At 37.0% G+C, this 26888-nt stretch overlaps 2 protein-coding genes across 2 annotated transcripts; one reads left to right on the forward strand and one right to left on the reverse strand.

Moving 5' to 3' along the window:
- The first annotated feature begins 12651 nt into the window (after positions 1 to 12651).
- On the forward strand, positions 12652 to 20009 carry LOC121980998 (coiled-coil-helix-coiled-coil-helix domain-containing protein 2-like). The gene is made up of 5 exons (XM_042533299.1): positions 12652 to 12739; positions 18489 to 18548; positions 19299 to 19376; positions 19453 to 19631; positions 19726 to 20009. Exons 1-5 carry the CDS (start codon positions 12718 to 12720, stop codon positions 19822 to 19824), a joined length of 438 nt encoding a protein of 145 aa, XP_042389233.1. The 5' UTR covers positions 12652 to 12717; the 3' UTR covers positions 19825 to 20009.
- Positions 20010 to 20658: 649 nt separating this feature from the next.
- On the reverse strand, positions 20659 to 23877 carry LOC121980999 (23S rRNA (guanosine-2'-O-)-methyltransferase RlmB-like). Its single transcript, XM_042533300.1, has 6 exons — positions 23515 to 23877; positions 23030 to 23318; positions 22334 to 22384; positions 21698 to 22096; positions 21221 to 21293; positions 20659 to 21134 (listed from the first exon to the last, which is right to left on the reverse strand). The coding sequence occupies exons 1-5, from the start codon at positions 23793 to 23795 to the stop codon at positions 21276 to 21278; spliced, it is 1038 nt and encodes a 345-aa protein (XP_042389234.1). The 5' UTR covers positions 23796 to 23877; the 3' UTR covers positions 20659 to 21134; positions 21221 to 21275.
- Positions 23878 to 26888: the final 3011 nt, after the last annotated feature.

The following is a 26888-nucleotide window of genomic DNA, read 5'->3' on the forward strand; positions in this document are numbered from 1 at the left end:
TTTACTTATATTTCTGAAATTTGTGTGGGACATTCTTCTATGCCATAATCAAGTTTCTTTTTGTGTTAAATAACACTTAATTGAAGAAGTGGTTAAGTTAATTGCATAGATGTTGTCTTTTCTAAAATCTTTTAGACTTATCGTAGGATTATCTAAGTGTCTGATTAAACATTCAATGGATAAAAATTTAACCTTATACCTAGTGTCACACAATTGACTTATACTTAGAAGATAATATTTGAACTTTTCTACAAGTAAAACATTTGTAATAACGAAATCAATTTTTAGTTCAATATTACCTATACCAATTACCTTGAGTTTTCCATTGTTTCCAAAGGCAACTATTCCTAGATTCTTGTAAGTGAGTTGGGTGAACTTGGTGTGATCTCCAGTCATATATTTGGAGCAACCACTGTCCAAAATCCACTTAGTTTCCTACAACATGTAAGAATTAAAGTTAGTCTTATTTTAGTCTTTTAAGATCATTTTGATTATTTTATGTAAGAATTTAAGTTAATTTTCAAGCAAACAAGATTTAGGTTAAGTTTAAAAATAACTTTGGGTTAATAACTTTTAAGTAAATTTCAAAATAATTTAATAATTTTATAATTTTAAGAAAAAAACTTTAGGTTGAAAATTTTAAGTTTAATTTTTAAAGTTTTTAAAATGATTTTTAAAAGAATTTTTGAAATAATTTTTAAAGTTTTTTTAAAATGATTTTTAAAAGAATTTTTTAAATAATTTTTAAAGTTTTAAAAATGATTTTTAAAAGAATTTTTGAAATAATTTTTAAAGTTTTTAAAATGATTTTAAAAATAATTTTTAAAGTTTTTAAAATGATTTTTAAAAGAATTTTTAAAATAATTTTTAAAGTCTTTAAAATGTTTTCTAAAAGTATTTTTAAAATAATTTTTAAAGTTTTTAAAATGATATTTAAAAGAATTTTTAAAATAAATTTTAAAGTTTTTAAAATGATTTTTAAAAGAATTTTTGAAATAATTTTTAACGTTTTTTTAAAATGATTTTTAAAGTAATTTTTAAAGTCTTTAAAATGATTTTTAAAATAATTTTTAAAATTTTTTAAAGTTTTTAAAATGATTTTTAAAAGAATTTTTTAAATAATTTTTCTAGTTTTTTAAAATGATTTTTAAAAGAATTTTTAAAATATTTTTTTAAAGTTTTTAAAAGAATTTTTAAAGTTTTTAAAATGATTTTTAAAAGAATTTAAAAAAAAAATTTTCAAGTTTTTAAAATGTTTTTTAAAAGAATTTTTAAAATAATTTTTAAAGTTTTTAAAATGATTTTAAAAAGAATTTTTTTAAATTTTTAAAATGATTTTTAAAATAATTTTTAAAGTTTTTTTAATTCAAAATTTAATTTTAATCTTAATTTTAAATTTAATTTTAATTTAACTCGAAATTTTAATTTAACCTTAATCATCTTACCCGATCTAAGTTATCAATCAGAGAATCCTATAATTTTGTGAGATGAATTAGATTCAATTTTAGGGTTTGGTTTAAATTTGTGTTAGATTCAAGTTTAGCTTTGGGTTCAACAAATAAGCATTCTCTAGATAAACTTCTGGGCTATGGTGAGTCACTTGGACATCATTAAAGTAACCATGCCTTCGAGGTTTTTCAAATAGTCCTCTATACTGAACTTAATACAAAACCTTGGTCTAACTAGTTAGGATTCGTAAGGGGTAGCTTCGGCTAGTTCCACTTAGTCAAATGCACCAGGTCGAAGTCATATCTTCCTAGACATGCATAGACTAAGCTTCCCTAATGTACTATCATCCAAAACTTCACCAATACCATAGGTCAAGTTAAACTTTTGTCCCTTTTAACTAGTCCTAATTACCCTGTCTGGTAGGTTGGTTAGGGTTACCCTGTCGGGTAGGTTGGTTAGGGTTATCCTGTCGGGTAGGTTAATTTTGGAGGTGTCAGCTATTCTGGAGTCTCCCCCTGAATTATTGGTCGTTAATTTAATTTTTAGTTCTAGGTTTATGTCTATTTCTTTTATAGTTATAATTTTCTTGGTGATAGTCTGAGTTTTGGTGAGTTTTAAAATATTTTGATTTTGAATTTTTTTTGTTTAGGTTTGTATTTTGGTTTTTGATTTGGTTTATTCGAATTTATATAATATATTTTTTCTTTAGGTATATAGTATTGGTTAAGTCCTACTTGCGTGATCAAACACGCTTTCGGAACCCAGACTTTACTCGTTGGTTTGTGTTGGGTTATTAATGATTTAAAAGTTTTATTTGAATTTGACTTATATCCAAGTCCGGTTTTGTTATAACATGCTTTTTGATTATTTAAAATTATATCTAAGTTTTTTGATCTTGCTGTAAATTTTTCTAACATTTCTTTTAAATTATTAATTTCTGATTTTAGTGATAGATTCTCCTCCTCAAGTGTTAGATCTTGAGTTGGATTATTATTTACAATTTGTTCCTTGAGGTTTTGATTCTCCTCAAGGAGTAACTTGTTTTCACTTTCTAATTTAACTAATTTACTATTAAAGAAAGAAATAATTTTAAAGAACTTTCGATTTAAAGTTAGGTATACCTCTTCGGAACCTTCGGAAACGAGTATGGACTCGTGGCTCGATTCGAGTTCGGACCCGTCTTCCGATTCATCCTCCGATTCTTCTTCGTGTGCCATTAGCGCGAGGTAGCTCTGGTTCTTCTGATCTTCGGCCTCTGATTCATCCGAGGAAGAGTCGTCCCAAGTCGCTTTGAGGGCTTTCTTTCCGGTCGTCTTCAGTTTGTCGTTCTTCAATCTCGGACACTCGTTCTTGTAGTGCCCCCCTTCTTGTTGCATCCGAAGCACGTCACGTTCCTTGGTTCAGTTGGAGAACTGATTTTTTGTAGATCCTTCTTGCTGAAGCTCCTCTTCCTCCTGGTGAACATCTTCCTTACCAGGTACACCAGGTGCTCTTCATCTTCAGAATCCTGGTCAGAATCTTCTTTAGGTTCAGGCTTGTTCTTCTTTTCTTTGGAGGAACTTGCAAACAAAGCAACACCTTTCTCGGTCCTGACGTTAGTTTGCTCGTGTAATTCCAATTTGCAAAACAGCTTGTCTAATTTTAATTTTGATAAATTTTTAGAAATTTTGTAGGCATCTACGATAGATGCCCGCAAAGAATTACGCGAAAAGGCGTTTAAGGCGTACCTATTAGATCCCTATTTTCCATCCGATGGCCTATCGCGTAGAGCCCGTTGAGGATGTCCTTGATCCTCGCATGAAGCTGACTGGCTGTCTCTCCTTCCTTCATTTTTATATTAAATATTTTATTTAATAGAAAATCTCATTTCGTCACCTTAGCATTGTTGGTTCCTTCGTGCAGTTCGATCAACTTGTCCCACAATTCTTTTACATTTTGGTACGGTCCTAGCCAGTTTAGTTCTTCCCTTGTCAGTCTGCATTGTAATGTGTTGATCGCTTTGTTCTCCGTCGACGTTTTCTTCTTCAAGTCCGAAGTCCACTGTTCCGGATCTAACAGAACTCCGGAGCTGTCAACGGGTGTTTTGTAGGCTTTCGTGACGCTAAGCCACTGGTTGAAATCCGTCTTCAAGTAAACCTCCATCCTTTTCTTCCAGTACGGAAAGTCGTCCCCGTTGAATAGGGGAGGACGCACCACACTGAAACCTTCGATCTGAGACATGATGACCCTGCACACAATAAAGCAACAACAAACATAATCCCAAGACTTTGTATTGGATTAGTAGTGCGGGAAGAATAAAGAAAAAAGAACCAAATTGGTGTTGCACCAATTTAGATTTAATTGCAACGAAAAAACTTTCCAAAAAGGTAATAATACCAATTTGGAATTATGCGAAAAAACTGAAAATCCAGAAGAGAAGAAAAGAATTGGAAAGAAATGTCACCCCCTTGTCTGAATGGTGGTTGCACCAAGTTAGAGCGGTACCTGCTCTGATACCACTTGTTGGATCAAATTGAAGCTAGAGGGGGGGGGGGTGAATAGCGTTTTAAAATTTTCGTAAGAGTACGTAGTGGAAATTAAAGCAAGGAAGACACAAAGAAGACAGAGACACCAAGATTTTTACTTGATTCGGAGCCTAGGTCGACTCCTACTCCAAGGCCCACGGTCGTTGACCGCTTTCGGTGGGCAATCACTATCAATCCGTAAAATGATTACAATTTGAGAGTACAAGTATTAAATTAAGAGCACATATACCGATAGTACAAAGGTAAGGAAATTAGACGTCAAATGTCGGAGTAACAGAGCGCAGTTGAAGACTTTGGAGCAGCGTACATGAGCACTGGATGTTCTTTTCGAATTGTTACTTAGGCTGCTCCCCGAAGGTCCCTTTTATAGGCTCTGTGATAGTGATCAAGATCCTCGAAGCTTGGGATCAGCTTTGACCCGAAGCGGATCGGTCGATCGATCCCCGTTCAATCGACCGATTAGATGACTTCCACCTCATCCGATTCGTTCACTCCGCTTCGATCTGGTCAACTTCTATCCAAGGTTTAGTAGACCGATAACCCTTTTCGGTTGACCAATCAATTACTCTGACCCGATCAACTCGGCGTGATCCAGTCGACGATTCTCCTTGGTTCGGTCGACCAATCCTAGGGTTCGGTTGACCGATCCTAGGGTTCGGTTGACCGATCCTTGGCCGAACATGATCTAGTTGCTCTGGAGTTCTGATCTTCTTCTGGTTGGAGGTTTGGTCGACTGATCCAGACGTTCGGTCGACCGATCCTGGTCAGTTCTAACCCTGCACAAAAATGTTAGTCACCTGCAAAACAAAGTTAGAACAGAAAACAGAATGAATATGAAATAGTAATTAGATTCCGTCTCACCGAGACCGAAATCTAGTTAAGACCTCGACTTAGAGTTCCAAAATATCTCTAAGTCGGATCGACACCTAAGTTCCCTTCCCGGGAATGTGTCCTCACAGTCACTCCCCTCCAATGACTTACCTTTCTTACCTGCCAGACGTCCGGTCAGCCCTTCGACCCGTCTGGACTTCGTGCCAGCTATCCGGTCAGCCCGTCAACCTAGCTGGGCTTCATGCCGGCTATCCAGTCGGCCCGTCGACCTAGCTGGGCTTCGTGACAGACATCTGGTCAGCCCGTCGACCTGTCTGGACTTCTCCTACACACTAGATCAAAGTGTTAGACAATAACAAAACTAACTTAACCTATTTTGTCATTCATCAAAACCTGAGTTAGACCGTTAGTGCTAACCGCACCAACAGTCATTAGATTGCATGGTGTTCCTTTGAGCATTATATTGATAGAGACCCAATGATCACATCCCAGTTCTGGCAGAGTCTGCAGCAGGCCTTAGGCACACAACTCCGTTGCAGTACAACATTCCATCTGCAGACAGATGGACAGTCAAAATGGACCATCCAAACTCTAGAGGACTTGCTGAAGTCTTGCGTTAAGGATTTCAGAGGTAGTTGGGAGGATCAGCAGCCATTGTGGTGTTCCTCTACAACAACAGCTATCAATTGGCCATCCGGATGACACTATTTGAAGCGTTGTATGTAGGCCTTATCGGACCCTCACCCTCTGGGAGGAAGTTGGGGAGGCCCAGCTACTAGGACCTCATAGAGCTCAGCAGGAGAGAGAATTGGTCCACACTATTAGACGAAGGATGCCAGAGGCGTAAAACTACCAGAAGAGTTATGCTGATCGAAGACGTAGACCCCTGGAGTTCTCCATTGACGACCATGTATTTTTGAGAGTCTCACCCACGAAAGGGATAAAAAGATTTGGCCTTCGTGGTAAGCTAGCTCCATGATACTTTGGACCTTTCCAGATCTTGGAGAGGATAGAAGCGGTAGCTTACCGTCTGGCGCTACCACCGTCTTTAGCAAGCGTTCATGAAGTATTTCATGTGTCCATGCTAGGGAGATACGTATCTTACCTTGCACATGTTCTGTTAGATACATCAGTTTTCGTTCAGCCTGACGCTATATAGAGGAAGTTTCAGTACAGATTCTGGACCACAAAGAGCGTCAGCTGCGGAACAAGACTATCCGGCTGGTTAAAGTTGGATGACAGTATCACTCTGACAAGGAGGCTACTTGGGAGCTCGAGGATATAATCCGAGCTCGATACCCCCATCTAATTACTTGAGGTTTGTGGTTAGGTTTCCATCCAGCATTTATATTAGTTGTTTATTGTCACTTTTGCATATGGTAAATAACGAAATTTGAGGACCAAATTTTTATTAGTGGGGGAGAATGTAAAATATCAAATAAAATAATAATTAAATAATAGGGTTATTTGAGGAATAGTCGTAATGGAATTTTTAGAAATTTCCTGAGGATTTTTCGAAATTCGAATGAGGTAGTTTCCGGGTATCAATTAATAGGCATAGGAAAAGCTTGTTTAGAAATACCCAAATATGGGAGTTGATTAAGAAAGTAATCTAATAAAGGAAAATCTAAGTCTTTAATTTATTTCCTTTTCTTATTTTTTTTCTTTTCCTATTTCTTTTCCCCGAGCCTGATTTCTTCTCCCCGCCGAACAACGACCTACTCTCCCTTCCCAACCCGACGTCGTTCTCTTCTCCTTCTTCCCACCTCACCGCCCTAGCGCCGCCATCTCCTCTCTTGTCTTCTTCCCTTTCCCTGCACCCCCTCTCTCCCGATCGATTGCTTATTTGCTTGTGCCCTAGCCACCTTTTGCCCTGGTTGGATTCGCCCTCCTCGAAATCGATCCTCCACCGTCGCCGAGTGCAACCGTCACTGAGAGGAAGGATCGGCACCAGCAACGCGTCTCTACCCTAGTGTCGGCAGCCGATCTTCCTTTCCTTCCCTAGCCTACACTCCCTTTCTCTTCTCCCGCGACATCTTTTCCACCCCTGTCATCGTCTCCTTGTCGCGGAGGTTCTCGCCGTGCCGATCACCACTAGAGCACCGCCGGCGACAATCCTTCTCTTCCTTGCGTCGCCCACAGCCGTCGCCGCCCCACGGAGTAGTGCTGACGACGGGGTCTTTCCTCTTTCCCCTGCCCTAGCGCCGGCTGCCGACCCTTTCCTTGTGCCCTAGAGCCGGCCTTCTGTTGTCCCTCTGCCCTACCGCCGGCAACCCTAGCTCGATCCATCGCGGCTTTCCTGTGAGCGAGCTTGGATTGGTGAAGCTACAACCACAGGTCAGGTAAGAGTTCCGGTTACCCCTCGATTTCACTGCACTATGATCTCCCTCTTTCGATTGTCGTTTGGACTAGATCGAAGCAGTGCCGCCTACTCACCGGCTAGGCATGGTCATCTTCACAAACCATCATCACTAGTCAGCAGCTACTTCTGATCGAGAGTTGGTAAGGTTGTTGAATTAAGCTTGATTGATCTAAAGTAACGGTCTAGGTACAATGCTGATTTGGGGAATCTGTTTGGGTGGCTAGCAGCATCATCCAACTCCGGTGGCTAGCAGCGTCATCCAACTACGGTCACCAATTTCCAGCATCAAACTTCTCCGATCGCGGGCCAACATTAGCACGATCGAAGTTGGGTGAGTTTGTTTGGATTGGTTTGATTCATTATGTAAAAGATCGATCATTTAGGGATGGATTTGTTATTGGGTAATTGATCGATGGATTAGGGTTTCTTGGTTTAATAGGACTTTGGATTTTGTTAATTGGTGTACTTCGAATTAGCTAAAATTATATGTATGTCGTTATAGGACGTTGATTTGAGACGGGTGTCTCGACGTAGGATTTCTGGTCACGATCTTTAATTGAGGTGGGTACTTCTGACCTATCTTCTTGATATAGTCATTTTATATATGCATAATAATTTATTTCTAGTAGTAATGATTATGTTTGCATCTGCTTTGGTATATCACTATTTGGTTCTTGTAGTTTACCTATATTCTTGTCTGTTGTGCACTCATGGTTATATGCTCTTGTTTGTTGCCATGTTTACTCTTGTTCATAGGAATAGTGGCGTACATTGTCCTACTGTGTAGTAGTCTAGTTATTTGATATATCTGATTTATGTACCTAGATTTAGGTTACCTGGATCATTATATGATTTATTTCTTGTATGGTGCATGTTATATGGAGGTGTATACTGTTTATATCTACATGTTTAGTGTCATGCACCATCTTGCACGATTGTATGCTGAGCGATTGTTGACTACATTGCCAGTTACATGATCTGCATATACAACCACTCATGGGTTAGTGGTATATCAGACAATGTGTGCGCAGTTTACTCTGTCAGTGCTCCGCTAGTCCACTCATGGGTAGCGTGTCGCAGCATGGTAGCACGTTAGGGAGGCTCTGGATTGTCTCAGGGAGATGAGAGCATTGCGCTCCCTCACTCTGTTTGGGGTAGGAGGATATGTGTACTCCGACAGTATCCTGCCCACTCGGTCACTCAAGAGCAGTGATGGCAGAGTGCACAGTTATCATAGCCCTACCCACTCGGTCTCACCATCGCGTGTGAAATGGTTGACTGGTGACAGGGGTGACACATGTCATTTTGCATGATTGCATTTATTGCTTGTGATTGCTGCATATTGTTTGCTGCATTTTGGTGGTTGCATATGCTTGACATGCATACAAGTGACATTTTGTATTTGGTCTGATGACCCTTATATTCCGGATAGGAGGTTTTGGTGAATATAGTTTCTTTAGTCCTTTTCAATCTTCATTCCTTACTTTTGCTCAGGAAACTGTACCGCATAGTTATTACTGTTAGTTATAACTTATTATGTCTGTCTATATGGTATCCACTGAGTTCTTGGACTCACCCCGTTGATATATATATATATATATATATTTTTCAGATACCAGGTAGATACTTGTGGAGTCGCTTGGAGTATCCTGTCTGTCGGTCCTACGTCACATCCGAAGATCGCTTCGAGTGTCGTTTACGTTTTTCGTGTATTTGCTATTTGATGTATTTAGCGTTGTTATTGTATTTGTGTTGTGGTTATTGTGTAAAGACTAGCCGACTAGCAAGTGTTGTTTTCAGTTTGTATGGTTTTCTTTATCGTTTTTCCGTTGTGTGGGTTTTTAGTACAGCCGAGTGGGCTGTTAAATATATATATATATATATAATTGCGTGATTGTGTTTACTTTGTTCCAGCCGAGTGGGCTGATGATATAAACTACATGGTTGTGTATATATTCCAGCCGTGTGTGTCTGATGTATATTTTGTATGTAGTAATGTTTCAGATTGTCACTCATATAGGAGAGATGCTACTAAAATTTCTTCTGGTAGGGACTACCTAGGGCGTGACACGAGTAACTGGAAAAAATATCTTTGCCGACAGCCTGCCGCCGTGAGCTGCCGTCGGAGCAAAGCCTGCAAGCGGTTGTCGTTCTGACAGTCTCGATCCGTTCTTTTGCCGTTATAACGTCGGAGAACACGCTTCAAAGCAAGCCATGTTATTTACCGGAACTTTGGAATGACATGAGGCGTTCTCGTGCTGGAACACCCGTTATAGTCATTCCACTTCCGTTCCGACGAACCATGGCGAGAGTACTTGACAACATGCTTCAGAGGACTTTCAGCTTCGAATGAAATGTATGCTGAGAGGTTGATACAGGCCGCCGAGAGGTTGAAAAGGAGCGAGAATTCATAAAAAAAATTAAGATTTGAAGTCTATAAAAATATCAACGATGAGGAGAAATTTTTTTATTTTATTTAAAGTTGTACTAAGTATTTTGGAGATCTCTTATTCGTTAAAATTTATATTCAAGAAATTCTAAAATAATCTATGAAAATCTATTGAAATTTTGTATACCAAAAGATTTTTATAGAATTTTAAAAAGTAAGTTTGAATACCATATGACTTTTTAAAACTCTATAAATATCTAATTTAGATACTACTAGATTTCTATAAAATTTATAAGAGCATCCACATCAGCTACCCTATCTAAAAATTTTATCCTAAATTTTAGATAAAGTAACTAAAAAATCTTTGCATCACCTACCCTATCTATTCTTTAAATTTAGATTTGATGAATAGTGATTCTCTAAATTTAGGTAATAAAATATCTACCATAAAAGTAAAATAATATTTCTTTTCAATCTTTCTCCTTCCACTCATTATTTTCAATCTCTCTCCTTCCATTCATTCTATAAATATAATAATAAAAAAATAGAAGAAAGAGAATAACTAATAAAAAATTGAAGATAATAAAAATTTTAAGGTAGTTGATATAGTGTGTAGTGAAAAGTGATTATCTAAATTTAATAAAGTCAGTTATTTATTTTAAATTTTAGATATTCAATTCAACATTTTGTTCATTCGGATTTGATTCTGTCATAGCTCTATAATTCGAATTAGGTTTATCGTTGGATGAACTGCATTGCTGATATTGATCCCAAAAAAGAAACAGTAGGTACAGCTAGTCCGTGAATAGCCAACCATCGATAGAAAAACTAATACGAATGCTCTAAAAATTTAGATGGAATACATCTAAACTTTTAAAATATATAAAATCCATTCAATTAAAAAGGATAGATCCGCTACCTTAGCTGCCTCCCTAATGTCGACCCCACGGATATAGAGGGAGGTACATGTAGGTATATAGGCCATAAGCACATGGTGGGGTAAACTTCAGATCGTCAGTTTTTGAAAATTGACCCCTGACTATTACACCAGAGTTGTCATGCGTCCATTATCTGTGCTACACCCCGGGGACTAAAGCTATTCAATTAAAAGTCCCACCATTGAATACATCATGGGCGGATGCAAGGGGTGGCTGGCCTGAGCTGTAACCTAAGCCTGATTTGGCCCATTATATATTAAATAGCATAGTAAAAAAAATAAATTATGCCCAGACATAATTCTTTAACTTACTTGCCATCCCTTGCATCCGTGATCCACCCATGCTGGCACGCGACGTCGGGCTTCACACAGGCGAAGTCAAGGATGAGGAGGTACACCGACTATACACAAGATCTCCTTTTTTCCCCCTTCAATCATCCTCTTTTCCCCCTTCGATCTCCTCTTTTCCTATACGCTACAACTCTTTCTCTGTTCTTCGCACGACACTGTATTTCTTTCTAACGCCGCAAGCCGCCGCTCGCACAAGATTTGCTGTGTTTACCAGCAATGAGACGAAGCCGCCATTCATCTTTTAGGTTTGTGTACGCCCTAATCCTCTAATGTTTCTCTCTCTTTGTCAAATAATTAGGATAAAAGTTCTATGATAGAATTCTAGGTTTTGGTTTTCCATATCTTATTTCTTTTTTGTTTTTTTGTCTAGTATTAAGAATGGTAATATGGTATGTATTTCAATATTTGAGTAGTATTATACAGAAAAATTATTTAAACATTAGAGGGCTATTAGGCAAACCTTTAGGAATTCTATCCAGACCTATAAATATCAAATTATCTACATTATATACTGAATAATGATCAAGAATAATTCCTTATAGCTATTGTATCTCATACAGATATTGGATAATTCCTTATAGCTGTTATACCAGATCTAATATGTTAGCTTGACAAATCCTTCCTCATGTCTATTGAAGATGTATTTTCAATACAGGTTTGTATCATGACTTAACTAATTATTCAAATTTACTTTTAATCCTTTATAAAACTATTAAGGTTGTGAGAGTAATTTAAGATGATATGATATATGCCCTTGTTTTCAATTAGTCATATTATGATGCTCTATCAAAATTCCTTACTGGTGAGTATTTGAGAAAAGATCTACCTCTTGATTATTATGATTTTTTCGTTAGATCATCTCACACATGCAGGCGAATACTGATTGATAACTCAGTTCTTGATTTTATGTTTAGAATTGTAGATAAACATCTACATTAATGTTCTTATATACATCATCACAGTTCAAGTTGGAATTCCTTTGTAAAACTATGGATTAAAACCTCGAGTCATTTCACCTGATATGGATAAAACATCTTGTTCCGGCATCGGCACAAGGTGCCATCGTGATGCGTCAGGAGGCATCACGCGGGGCATGCATGCCCATAGAACATGAATGAGAACTTATGATTTAATTAAATACTTAGATTAATAAATTTAATAAACTCCTATTAATGATCAAGATAATTTAAAGATGTTTAATTAAAACCTAATAAAATTATCCCATTATATATATTAAAAATTATTATTTATTATATATATATTTTTAAAAAATTACATTATTTTTTTAATTTTAATTAATATATTTTATATTTAGGGAGTAACATCTATTGCGCCTCACGTTTAAGATGATATAAATATATACTTATATGATCAATAAATGTTTTAATTAGACGATGTAAAATTATGATAAATACATATCAAACGAAGAAGAGGAAAATAAAAAAATAATAATAAAATAAGATAAAATTTATTTAAGTATGAATGATGATATAATAGGAGATAAAATCTAATAAAATAAAAAGAACCATAAAATCAATCCTACTTATTAGGATAAAATTTATTATTATAGTAATAATAATTAAAAATTTTAACTACTCCTCTGGTCAATTTCTGACTCTGCCATACACCGTGGGCAAAATTCAAAATTGAATTCCGGGCCCATCTAAATCCTCAACTCCTCTCATTCCCGATGCTTCTGGAACGAATGAAGTTGTAAATTTATATAACGGTGAAGGGCAAATTTGGAAATTCGCCTCTTAACACAGACCCGCTCCTCCTCTATATAAACTCCCCTACCGTCTCAGGTCTCCTCCTCCCGAACTTTCTAGGTTTTCGTTTGTCGGCTCTTTCGGTCTCCTGTTGATTAGCGATCATGCCTCGCCGTAGTTCCAGTGGTATGTTTTCAATATCTAATTCTTCTTTTATTATCTACTACCTCGTTAGTGATTGGATCGGTAAGTGCTTCGTGTTCCTACATTTTGTGTCTTGGTTTTCTTAAATTTTCCCCCAGAGTTTTTGAATGCTTTTGTTCCTTTGATGCTTCCTTTGGATAGATCTGATTATTGTTGTTCACTGTTGTTCTGAACAAGTTGAACCATAGAATGGAAATAAAACTTGGTAGGGGATACCGAGCGAAAGGTTTTCTAATCATTTGCTCTCATAGGGATGGGATTAGGGCAGATCTTTGGCTTTATTGAGTTATGACTATTTTCTTATTCAACTAGTTAAAAATAGATCTCATAGATTGATAGTAATTATTATGCTGGTTGTTGTCACATTGGGATGGGTTCACTGTCAGTTCTTGGGCTCTATTGAGTTAAGAATATTTTCTGCGCAGGTTTTTCCCTTCATTATTCAACTAGTTTAAAATAGATCTCAAGCATGACTATATATTGTTAGATATTGTTATGCCGGTTGTTACAATAATCGTGTAATGGGTGCCTGCACAGAGATTGGTGTTTGATGGAACTGATTAAATCGTGTAATGGGTGCCTGTACATAGATTGGTGTTTGATGGAAGTGACTGACCTTATTGTATGCTTCCCCTTGTGTAGACTGATCTTGAGAAACAATAGTTATTGAGGACTAGGGATCTTCTTTTTAACTTGATATCTACTTTTACAAATATATTGATATCTCTTCTGTGATTTAAATTCCAGAAACACATAATAAATAATTGTTTGAGAATATAAATTGAGTTAATGGTAATAGGCTCTTCAAATGTGTTTCACTGGCATATATTGTTTATTGAATTGCTAGATAAATGTGCGATGATAAGGGAATTTGTTTGGCCAGTTGGAAAGAATAGAAAATTTTTAGTCCGATTTCCCCCAAAAGTTTGGTTACCATTGTTTTGAAATTGGAACTGAAGATGGTGGTAATGTGGTGAATCAGTAATGAATATATTTCAGTGTTGCACGGATATGGATACGGGTATCGTATTGGATACGACACGGATACGGGGATACGAAAAATTTTAAAAATATAGGACACGATACGGCTAGGATACGGCGATTATTAAAAAATAAAAAATATTATATATATATATATATATCGTATTAAAAATTAAAAATCTATAATAGAAAACCATGTTCATATTAGATCAACCATAATATCCATTACAAACAAAAAGTAAACATAACAAAATGCAACACACCAAATATATCTTAAATAAACAAGTAAAACTGTAAAAAAAATCAAACATCCATATCGGTCTCATCGCCAACACCGCCTTCGTCAGTAAATAAGACCGACTCCAATTCAGGTTCATCAAGAGACAAATTGGCAATTTCAAGGATAGCAGCACCCTCCATGTCCATGGAATCAAACCCATCTGCTCCAACATCCCACATCTTACTTTCTCCTTCATTATAATGTGGACTCCTCCTAGATAAAAGACGAAGGTTATAGTGAACATATACCAAATCTTTCGCTCTTTGTGGTGTTATCTTGTTCCTCTTCAATGAGTGTATGAAATTATAGGTGCTCCAATTTCTCTCACAAGAAGAAGAAGAAGAAGATGGGTGCCCAAGTAGCTTTAAAGCTAAACTTTGAAGAGTTGGTGTAGAAGCACCATGGATAACCCACCACTTAGTTGGAGACATCAAACCTCGATCACGCATTGAATCATTATCAGAAAAATCATCAATGGCAGCTGAAAAAGATGCAAACTCCTCATTAACACTTCTTCGTTCGGATGAATTGGAGTAGTATCTTTCAATGCACTTTTTCCTTTCCCTTAAAACTTCAATATCCCTATGAGGAGGAAGACGATTGGGAGATTCTTGGAGCCACTCATGGCTATAATACCTACATAAAAAGATTGATAGTTTAACATCATTCATAAACTAATATTTCTAATTTGCTAAAACTTAGAAAGTTAAAATTTTTTAGAGATTTACCTTGGATTCAAAGAATGCGCCAAACAATGAAGAGGTGTATTGCTTTTATTCCATCGCTCCACTAGAATATTATGAACAACATCATAAAACTTTGAATCTCCACTGTGAGGCCCCTTTGAGATAGCAACTCTCATTTTTTCTATCATTTCATCCCACCACTCATAAACTAAATGAAGACGAGGCTGATCAGTGTCTGCTTTCCTTAGCATCTCATAAATTGGACTTGTGAAAGCAAGTATATAATCAATTTGTTCCCAAAATTGATCATCCAATATCTTGTACTTCACTACTCTGACCTTCACTACATCATCCTCCTTGTACAAATCCCATCTTTCATTAATCACCATGTTTTCAAGACATTTCTTGATTTGTCTGAACCTTTTAAGCATAATGATCGTAGAAGCAAATCGAGTATTCGCAAGTGATAGCATCTTCAAGTTTGAGTTATCGTTGAACATGGATAATCTCATATTGTGATTCATGATAAAATTCTTGATCATTGAAGCATCATTTGCTACTTCTGCTATCCACTTGCATTCATCAAAGGCTTCTTTGTTTTGTAGAGAGTCAGTCGGTGCACAAATATTCTTCAAAGCAAGATTCAATGTGTGCACAACGCAAGGAGTCCAAAATATGTGTGGGTACTTTGCCTCAACGAGTAGCCCAGCAGCTTTGCAAACAGGAGCATTATCGGTGACCACTTGGACAACATTCTGATGTCCCACTTCATTTATGGTATTAATGAGCAACTTAGAGATGAAAGCTTTATCCTTGTACTCACTTTCACAATTTATCGCCTTCAAAAACATATGACCACTTTCGCAGACAGCCATGATATTAATTAGCGGTCTTCTTTGCACATCCAACCACCCATCACTACAAATACTAACTCCCTTTTGTTTCCAAGCAGTTTTTGTTGGCTCTAAAAGCTTTCCAATATGAGCTTTTTCTTTTTGAAGAAGTGAAGTTCTCAATAAATTGTATCCAGGTGGAAGATAACCTGGAATTGTTCGTTGAGTAGCCAAACTGAAAGCACGAACATAATGAGGATTCCTAGCAATATTGAAAGATAATCCCCCAGTGTAAAACAACCTTGCAATTTCAGAGTGGAGCTCATCTCTGGCATTCAAGTTAAAAGATTTTTCAAGCGGGCCAAGTGGTCCTTTCCTCTTCTTTGTTGGATCATCATTTTGCAAAATACCACTAGTACAAGATGAGGATTTTGAAGCCATATTTGATGATGCAGACGACGAAGGCAGCGGAACTTCTTTTTGTTTAGAATTCTTCTTTTTCAATTCTGCATCATCAATAAGTTGTTGCATACGCTTCATTTGATCCATTGTAACAGCCGTACAACCTGCAATTCCAGCACCTTTTTGTTTTAACAGGTGTGCTTTCACCCTTGAATATGATCCTTTGCACACTTTATTACATATATTGCATGACCAAGTAACATTTCCTCCTCCAACTGCCTTTTCCACCTTGGTTACAAATTTCCACAAAGGAGAATAATCATCAACATCCTCATGTGCACTGCCACTCTCATTTTGAAAACTTTCCATGGCAAGTAAACTGAAAATAACAACTAACTGAACTAAGAAATAAGAAGCAACGCAGGGGACTGGGGAGCCTATTGTTAAACTTATCAGAAATCGTACCAAAAGCAAAAACAAATTTGTGAACTCAAAAGAAAAAACAAAAAACTAAACTTACCACTTTACCAGAAAGAGGGCACTGGGCAGAAAGAGGGCAGCAACGGGAGAGCTGTTGCGAGCAGCGGCGGGAGACGGTGACCAGCGCCGGGCTGCTGCTGGCTTCTGTGAGGGCTGCTGTTGAGCAGGCGACGACGCGACGCCTGGCTTTTGCAAGCAGCGGCGGCGACGCTGGCTTGAGCAGAGAGGCGACGCTGGCCGCTGGGCTTCTGCGAGCAGCAACGAACTGCTGCTGGGACAGTGGAGCTATGGCAGACTTCTTCGAGTAGCAACAGGCGACGCGGCGAAGAAGTTGTCGCGATGGAGAAAAGGAATCGGGGGCGTGGGGAGAGTAGTTTAGGGTTTTTTTGTCATTTTAATAAGTAGTCCTCATAATTTTATTATTTTTCACTTTTACCTTCGAAATTTTTAATTTTGTTACAATTGTGCCCAAACGTGTCCGAAAACGTGTCTCGTCCGTGTCCTAGCCGTGTCTTGCCGGTCAAACTTGGAAAAAGTCAACGACACGGTTTTTGTTGTGTCCGACACACGTATTTGCGTGTCGTGTCCGTGTCCGTGTCCGACACACCCAAAATTTTTTTTGGAGGGGTGTCCGTGCTACATAGATATATTTCCACTTTGTACGCATTGAATGTCATTAATTAAAAAAATGAGTTAAATGAAAAGTTTGGTAGTGTGTCTATCCGCTGCATCTGTCTCAATTTATAATATAGTTAACAAATATCCACCTTTTTTACAGACTTAACTTGATATAGTGGATGTGGTTTTTTATAAATTCTTAATTAGCTATTTGTTAACTATATACATATTTTCTCTAACAAGTTTAATTGTGGTTGAGAGTATATATTTATTGTAACTTGAGAAACCTAAGCACTAACTAACGAAGTGAAGAATTTTGTTAAATCAATCTCATATGAAGTGTCAAATTAAATGATTGAGTGTTGATTTATAACATTTACAATTACTAGCCTTTTCTGTTTGTGGAATACAGGAATGAAACTATTTTATTCATTTATTACTTCTAATCAGTTGGAAATTTACATATTTGATGTTTCAAATTAATGCAAATCTGTGTGTCTATGTTAAGTTTTCATTTATGTATATGTGGGTATTTATATAGGCTGCTGGGTAAGAAACTCCTTAGATTTGAGTTGTTGGCAAACAAAAAGCATGGTTTATTAGAATTTACAGACGCCGTTTCCAATTTGATGCTAAATCTGTGGCATCATTGTTTTAAAATGTTTTGCCTAAGTTATTTTAGCAAGGTTTTACTTCATCTAGTTGCTTTGCAACCCTATTAAAAAGTAGCCCAGTTGGATTGCCTAGGTGACTCGTGCAAGTTTAATGTAAACAGCTTGTTTTTTTAGAACTTCAAGTAATTAAGTTATTCGAAATTTAAATTAACCTGTGCCCTGAATGTATTGAATGGCTTAATCAGATGACACTGAAACATTGTCCTGAACATGCCAAAATTATTTACTATAAAAAACATATTTAAATTAACTCCATCTACCAAGAATCCCAAATGCTTGGAAGGATTGTAATACAATAGAAACTGAAAACATTGTCATGAAGATATGTTACCTAAACCTGTTCAAATATTCACCTTAGATGAAAAAATGAGCACCTGAGTTAAATTTGTAAAATAAGTAGGTTCCCATGTGATTTTAAGAAAACCCCTACACATTATGACCTGATTATAAGTTGTAATCAGGCATGTGAATCCGAGTTAAATGGGTTGGGTACTCATAAATACTTGATTGTCAGTGCCCATTGCCATCCATATACTGAAAAGCTTCAACTGTCAATTATTACAAACGTCATGGTAATCTTTTTTCTATCCTCATCAAAGGGTGGACTCTACGCTGCATTCTTGTATTTCTAATCCTTTAGTAGATCTGTTTGTGCCATGCTGATTAGTTACTTTGCACTATTTTATGTACTTTTTGATTCTTGGTTTTTCTGACCTTATGTTTTATGTGTTATATTTGCTGTACTCCATGTCACATGTGTCTAACCTGATTTAATAGGTCGTTCTGCCCCTCGTGCTGCTCCACGCCCTGCTCCCATGAGGAACCCTCCACAACCTGGTATTGCTTCACTCTTTTGGAACATTTATCAGTTGACAGGTTTTGAATACATAATCATCTGAGAACAATGAATCATTTAGTTAACCAAATACTAAAAATTCAATCAACTGTAATCACCACCTCAAAGCTACACTTGTTCATTGTCAGCTAGTTTTCTCCTCTCATTGCTTCTTTTATTAATTAGTTAATGAAATCTAAATTTTGTAAAAAATATTAAATGACCCATGTATTTACTCTGAATAATCAGAAAATAGTTGTACTTACAAAAAAAGTTACATTCTGATATTATTATAATATTTTAATCCATAATCAAAATGAATTCCTATTACCTCATAAATAGCTGAACAAAGCAGATAGTATCAAAATAAACAGAGTGACATAGAGTACTTTTGGAGGAATATTGTCTTATGTTTTTTTTTTTGCATTAACATCAATTTATATCTATCCTTGAAGAAAAAGAAAGAATTTTCCCTCTTCATCTTGAATTTATATTCTTAGCTTCTGAAATGTGCTTCATTGCATCTCCTTTGTTACATTGTATCTCATTTCTAATCTGTGACCAATTAATCAAATGGCATCATTGATGTCTCCGAAGCTATTTGGTCCAATATTCTGGATTGTGTTCCCTGCAATGTTCAAACACGTTTAGTTCTATCGCTTGACTTCTGCATTAGTTTGGTTTTGAATGTTCACCCTTTTTGTATTACTACGTGAGAAAACTTCTTCCAACCCCCGATTTGTGTGCTGCAGTTCACCAAGCGCCACCTCCAGCTCCTGTTCAGGCTGGTGGGTCAGTCCTTGGAGGAATCGGATCCACCATCGCTCAAGGTTCATCATCTCTTTGCCCACTTATAATTTTGCTGATCTAATAGCAAATCTCTGATCTTTTAGTTCCTCTTATCAGGGATGGCATTTGGCACAGGCAGTGCTATTGCTCACAGTGCAATAGATGCTGTTATGGGACCTCGCACCATCCAGCACGAGACCGTGGCATCTGAAGCTGCAGCAGCCGTCCCTGCCGCCACAATGGGCAATGCCGTGGGCACCGACGCATGCGGTGTTCACTCGAAAGCTTTTCAGGATGTATGTTACCACTCTCTTTCTATCTGACTTATTTTGGACGTTGAACCTTTATAAGTGTTGCTGACTTGACTTTTTCATATACTTGTGGATGCAGTGCGTTAACAATTTTGGGAGCGACATCAGCAAGTGCCAATTTTATTTGGATATGCTGAATGAGTGCCGCCGAGGTTCCGGTGCTTCTTTCAACGCTTGATCTATTTCGTCTTATGCTTTTGCATATGCTGACGCATTTAAGCATTAATACGTGTGCCTATGAATTCGGCATATTTATGATTCAATTAAGTTTGTTACTAGAAAGCAAACAGATAAAAACTGCACGCTATTATTTTGTTTTAAACCAAATAAACAACTTCGTCAATCTTAAAATTATAAATGATATATACTTTCGGTTCTTCTCAAATCACCATCGTTTATGTTCCATTTCGATTTTTAAAAATAAACCGCGTGGAGAAAATTAAATTATTATTATTATTTCTTTTTTAAAAAATTAGAATAATTTTTTTGCACTCCTTGAAATTCTTAAAATTAAATGTATTCATTTTGTATTTTCAACTTGACGTAAACCGAATCCCTTAAAAAAAATATTTATTTTTCATTATAATTTTATTTGTAAAAACTTAAAAGCCAAGTTGATTTTTTTGAAACTAAAGATATTTATTTTGTATTTATAACTTATAAATTCTATTTTAAAAATTAAAAGTTCTCAGAAAAAATTATTATTCAATGTTAAATTCGTTCACTTGATTTTTAAAACGAACATTTCTTTTAAAACGTGGTACGACCGCATAAATCAGTTTATAATCTGTAAAACAAGATCGAGAATTCAATTTCCTTACCATATGTTTTTTCCAAATATTATTTTGTTCTATAATTATATTTTATATTTTTCAAAAACTTCAAAGCAGAATGAAAACAAAAATCACAAGACATGTTTGTCTAATAAAATAAATTTTATTAGTTGTTGGCACGATAACGCGTTTGTTCGACAAGAAAAAATAAAGGAACAAAAGAATTTAAAACCAGAGCGGACGGAATGGCAATTGAGCAATTCATTCATTCTTATTTGAGTGTAGTCTAAACGACAGTTCAATTGATTGACTTTGGATATACTCAATTGAGTTGTATATGCCCAACTTCCACTTAGCCCACTCGATTTACCTGACGTATCTAACTTGGTAAACTATGCTCCATTTACCTCACTCTCTTATCTTGTTCGTCTTGGCCAATTCAATCAACCCATTATCCACTGACCTGCTCAATCATTTTGGCTCACTTAATCAGACAACCCGTATAACCCATGTAGCTTATAAACTTAATCAATCTATATGTTCAGTCAACCCACTTGATCAAGTCCGTCTCAATCAACCTATTCATCCTACCAAACATAGTATTAGACTGACACAATTAATATTCTCATAACCAGTGGTGAACCAGACAGTGATAGAGCCAGCCCGGGTGATCTACCCGGGCTGTGGGCCAGAGCGCCAATGTTGTTGTCCCGGGCTAGCCGCCGACAAATAAAAGAAATCAATTAGATGCCAAAACCGAAGAGTATATGTGCAGTTAATGGAGCTGCCTAAAGAAATTACCAGCCAGCATTGCAAAGGTCCAAGGTAAGGTATCATTTTCTTCCTTGGCATATATTCAATGGTTCTGCACGCACTGAATCACACAAAGCATATGAAGATACACTAATCAAACCAAGTGATAGCACAGAACAACGATTGAAAAGGATGATAACAATAACACAGGCACACTGAAATATGCTAACCTTGTTACTTCTATGAAGGCAATGCATATCATAGAGTCAATTAATCACCTCAGGTAAACACAAGAAACCTTATATATTATTATCATTTGCTTCTTTAAAATCAAATTGATTCTATTTGCTTAAGACATTCTTTGGAGGAGAAATTTATTTATCTAAGCTGGTTATTTGCATTGGCTTCATTCACAACTATCATTATGGGGCTACTTTATTTTTCTATTATATTCAGCATTAGAAGAGGAAAAAAAAAAGCAATAAACACGAAATGTAGATACTAACAATAGAATGATTATCTTACATGTCTATGTGTTTCTGGTTGTAGCATAAACAGAAATATTCCTCCGGCGACTGAAACATTAAGGGACTCGAAACCACCAGCCATGGGTATGCTCACTAGCTCGCAAGTCTGGACAGTTTGCTTAGAGAGACCCTTCCCTTCACTGCCTAATACCAAGCATAGGGGTTTACCTGCCAACAACTCCACGAGTTCATGAGATAGTGAGCGAGTTGCATTGGATCCGTTCACAGTACTCTCGGGGTGACCTGCCAATAGCTTCATATCATGTTTAGACTTTAGAGCTATTAGGTGAGACCAGGAACCAGAAACTAGAGGGAGTTGAAAGGAAGCTCCACGGGATGCTCGAAGGGCTTTTTCATTGAAGGGATCACAGCAGCTAGGAAGCAGAAAGGCACCATCCTGTGTTTGAGATAAGTCAATTTGTTGCAAGAAAGTTCTTACTTAACAGAATTCTTGAACTTAGATGATCATAAATATTTATGATGTTCTTTAGTTAAAATGGTATAGAATTCCCTTCGTGTTAAGTAGATGAGTGAATTTTTCATGCATTTGTATTGCAAAATTTCAAAAATACTACAGAAGGATAACATATTGAATATAAGGGATCATGATTAGCTGCCGTATCATGTAACCTACCCATTTGAAAGCCATGGCAGATCTTAGTAAAGTGCCTAGGTTACCAGGGTCCTGTCATAAAAAAAAAAACTTATGTTAGGTTGGGAATTAAGAGATTAAACATATTGAAAGAACTATTAGTTGGCTCAAAATCCATCTTAAGATATGACTATTTTATGTATTTAATTGATAGGGAATTAGTCATTATGTTTTTAAGATTGTAGTTGACATATATAGGAGTAGCCCCATTAATACAGTGAAGAGTTAACTTTAGAAGTAGGAAACGGTGAAGGATAACACTCGATCGTGTTTCCTAAAACTTCACTGTGCAACATATAAAATTATGGTCGCTAAATGTATTACAACTATATGTCACAATCTAGAAAATAAATAAAAATCTCAAGAAGAACAATCTCTTTAATATTATCTAAGTCATGTCAATTTATGATATTAAAATAGAATTGAGAAAATTATAGGATCAATGTTTGGTTTCATTTTTGCAGCATTAACAACATTCTTTGAGTTATATAAATCCAATTAAGTTCAAAAGCATCGGCATAAATAATCAAACTACTATGATCAGTAAAAAACTTCAACAAATCTGATAAAGCCCTCAAAGTCTATTGTCAAAGGAGTACTGTGTCACATTCGCCGATCATACTAAAAGAAAAATCAGTAGGGTACAAGTAGACCCTTGGAAGAAATGAAATTTAGTACCTGGATCCCGTCAAGGACCAACAGCCGGTGAAGCAAAGGAAAGCAATGCTGATTAATTTCATCATTCTCCTCGAGGTTTAAGAAACTTCTAGGGAGCTTCATAAGAGCAATGGCTTCGGTTGAATCAACCGACTGAATACCAGAAACCTTCCTCATTACGGAAGGGCTCACATTCACAACCGGAGAGGATGAAGGGAATCCTTCAGGGGCTTCTGCACCATCCACCAAAAGAAGGCAATCCACCAAAGAATAATCCTCATGCTTCAGTTTCAGAAACCGGCATATCTCCCTGAATATATTTGTTCCAATAAAAAGACCAATTTGTTCAGTTGTAAAGTTCAAGTCCATCAAGTTTAGAACAAAAAAAAAAACAAATCCAGATATCTGCGACAAAACTAAAAACCCAAAAATTGATAGGTGCAAACTGGTTGGCTACTTAAGATTTCCAATTACTCTAAAAGCACAAGAGCGGAGGCAAGTCTTACAGGATGGGGGCGAGGCCGACGACGAGGGCGGAACCGCAGGAGCGACGGTATGAGGAGCTGATCCGGAGCTTGACGCAGTGCTTAACAAATGGGTTGAACGCGCTCGTTATCCTCGCAGGCGGCCTCAGAAATGGAGGAGAGGAAGGTGCGAGTTGCTCCTCGCCCTCGCTATCTGACACTCTTCTTCCTCTTCCTTGACATCGAATGTTGGGAGAGGGAGAAGACAAGTTAGCCAACGAGCAGGAGACGGGACGAAGAGTTGGACTTGCAGCCATCGACATCTCTCTCCCCCTCTCGCTCTCTCCCTATCTTCCTTCTCGGCTGACGTCTTCTGTGGTTGCGACTTGCGAGGGATCACATCACAGGACCCAGGGTGGCTCAATTAAGGCCCAAAACTTGGTCTGCGATTCGTCTCTGCTCAGCCCAAATAAAGAAACAGAATCAAGCTTCAATAACCAACGAGCAATTTTGTCACGCGTGTACAGGTTGTAATGGACCGATAAATTATATGTTTTAGCTCCTAATTTCTGTGTTTTAAAATTTATAGACTAATGCAACTATTAAATCGATAGACATATCAGGCCAACGTATCGGTCGGATGGGCCAACCCATTTAACTTGGCCGAAGCGCAGAAGTAAATAAAACTGAGAATATGGATAGAGAAGTAAATTGTGAGTGGAGTGTAGTTGTGATTACATGGAACCAGGAATATACTCATTTCTTATTCTTTTAGTTGCATTTCCTTGAAAATGAGGTTTCTTGAACTTCTTCTTCGGAAGTTGAGTATCTTTCAACTTTGGAGTCTTCTTGCTCTTGTTCTTGATCCACTGAGTCACCCTCTTTGGATTCTTTTTGATCTGGCACAGTGGAGGGGATCTCATAAATCTTCGTCAATTTGCTCCAAAGTTCTTTGACGTCTTTATAGTCTCCAATTTGAGTCAAAATATTACTTGGCAATAAATTGACCAATAACTTGGTCACTTTGTAATTTGCCTTGCTCCTTTGAATTTGCTCTTGGCTCCACTTGCTCCTCTTTAGAATCTTGTCTTTTGAATTTCTTGGAGCTTCAAAGCCTTCCATTAGAGCAAACCATTTCTCTATCTCCATCATCAAGAAATTTTTGATTCTTGATTTCTAAGAATCGAAACTCGTCATAGTGAATGATGGAGGCACCCTCGTGTCAAATCCGAATCCATCTCCGAATTCCATTTGAAATTGAGCTCTTGATAAAATCTTTTGCTTGATGAAATTTGCTTCAACTTCTTTACCCTCTAGCCTTGTTGCCCCTTCCAGCGATGATTCCGATGAAGAGCGACCTCACTCTGATACCACTTATTAGGATCGAAATGTGCTAGAGGGAGGGGGGGTGAATAGCTCGTCGTGCTCGTCGTTGCTTGCTTCTTGGTGATGATAGGCAGCGGAAAATACAAGAAATAAAAATACAATGCTAATACGAAGGATTTACATGGTATCTACCTCAAAAAGATGTGACTAATCGAAGGATCCACACACGATACACACTCTCCATTATGAAAACACTCCTTTTACGGTAACTACCAAAGGCGGAAAAGCCTTGTACAAACTCACACAACAAATACAACTCACGTAAGAAGAAAATATAAAATATGCAAATAAAAACTCCTTCTTGCTTACTTGTTGCTTGTTGTTGCCTCTTGAACCTTGGAACTGTATCTACACTTGTCTCCAAGAGCCTTCAAGATCTGGCTGTGAGAGTGAAGAAAGTGTTGTGAAGATCGGAGAAGAATCGCAGCTGTAGCCGTGCAAGCCGTGCGAAGAAGAACGCTCGTCAACGGATATAATATGCGCCAACGGTCGGATCCCAATTGATTGAATTGCTCTCAATCGATTGGGGAGACTTTGGATCGATCGGTTGATCAATCCAGAGCGCCTCTGTGCTCTCTGGAACTCGCTTGAATCGATTACCCGATCGATTCACTAACCCTCACACGATTCCAGTCTCTCAATCAATCGCTCGATCGATTGATCGATTGGGAGTAGCTTCTGTCCGATCGCGACGCTCCCCCAATCGATCAGTGGATCAATTGGGAGACGCTTTTGTCGCGGCACCTCACCCAATTGATCAACCGATTGATTGGACATGAGTCAATCGATCGGTTGATTGATTTGGCCCATTAGTGACTTGCCAAATCAAATCCAAAGTCCCTAAAATCAACATCCGGTCAACCATGACCTATTGGGACATCATGCCTAACATCCGATCACCCTCGACCTGCTAGGATTTTCTCACCAAATGTCCGGTTAATCCCTTTGACCCACTTAGACTTTTCTCCTCGTGCCAAGTATCCGGTCAACCCTTTGACCTACTTGGACTTCTCAATACCAGGTGTCTGGTCAACTTTGATGCACCTGGATTTCCACGTGCCTGGCTTCACTCACCAAGACTTCCTTTCTGCCTAGCTTCACTCACTAGGACTTCCCATCTGCTTGGCTTCACTCACTAGGACTTTCACCTAGCTTCACTCACTAGGATTTTCCATCTGCCTGGCTTCACTCACCAGGACTTTCACCTAACTTCACTCACTAGGATTTTCATACTGTCTAGCTTCACTCACTAGGTCTTTCACCTGGCTTCACTCACCAGGATTTCCCAACTGTCTGGCTTCACTCACCAGGACTTCCCATCTACCTGACTTCACTCATCAGGACTTCTCCTCTGCCTAGCTTCACTCACTAGGTCTTTTACCTAACTTCACTCACAAGGATTTTTCAGTCAAGTATCCAGTCAATCTTGACCTACTTGACTCTTCTTCACATCTAACTGGTCAACATTGACCAGAGGAGAATTGTACCAACAATTTCCCCAAATGAACGATTGTACCTGCAATCTTCATGTATTGTCAGCCTCCATGTATTATCAAATATCGAAACTCAAACATCAAGACTCAAGCTTGAGCCATCTCAAGCTTAGTCAACCAGGTCAACCTTGACCTAAGGAATATTGCACCAACAAAATCTAAACTAAACTAAATTTAAACTAAACTAAACTAAATTTAAAACTAAAATTAAATTAAATTCAAACTAAATTAAAATTAAACTAAACTTAATTAAATTTAAAATAAAAATTAAATTAAAATTAATTAAAAATTTAAATTAAATATAAACTAAACTTAATTAAAATTAAACTAAAACTAAATTAAAATTAAACTAAACTTAATTAAATTAAAACTAATTAAACTAAAGTTAATTAAATTAAAACTAAACTTAAATTAAATTTAAATTAAATTAAATTTTTACTAAACTTAAATTAAAATTAAACTAAACTTAATTAAATTAAAACTAATTTAAAAATTAAAATAAACTTAAAATTAAATTTAGACTATATTAAAATTAAA

The sequence above is a fragment of the Zingiber officinale genome, chromosome 5A (assembly GCF_018446385.1).
Source record: "Zingiber officinale cultivar Zhangliang chromosome 5A, Zo_v1.1, whole genome shotgun sequence".
In the NCBI taxonomy this organism is placed as follows: Eukaryota; Viridiplantae; Streptophyta; class Magnoliopsida; order Zingiberales; family Zingiberaceae; genus Zingiber; species Zingiber officinale.

Coding starts and splice junctions, on each gene's coding strand:
- LOC121980999 (XM_042533300.1), bottom strand. CDS start 23,795: ATGTCGATGGCTGCAAGTCCAACTCTTCGTCCCGTCTCCTGCTCGTTG. Junction 23,319..23,514: donor GTCGGCCTCGCCCCCATCCT/GTAAGACTTGCC, acceptor AAATATATTCAG/GGAGATATGCCGGTTTCTGA. Junction 22,385..23,029: donor TGGTCCTTGACGGGATCCAG/GTACTAAATTTC, acceptor TTTTTATGACAG/GACCCTGGTAACCTAGGCAC.
- LOC121980998 (XM_042533299.1), top strand. CDS start 12,718: ATGCCTCGCCGTAGTTCCAGTG. Junction 12,740..18,488: donor GCCTCGCCGTAGTTCCAGTG/GTATGTTTTCAA, acceptor CTGATTTAATAG/GTCGTTCTGCCCCTCGTGCT. Junction 19,377..19,452: donor CGGATCCACCATCGCTCAAG/GTTCATCATCTC, acceptor TCCTCTTATCAG/GGATGGCATTTGGCACAGGC.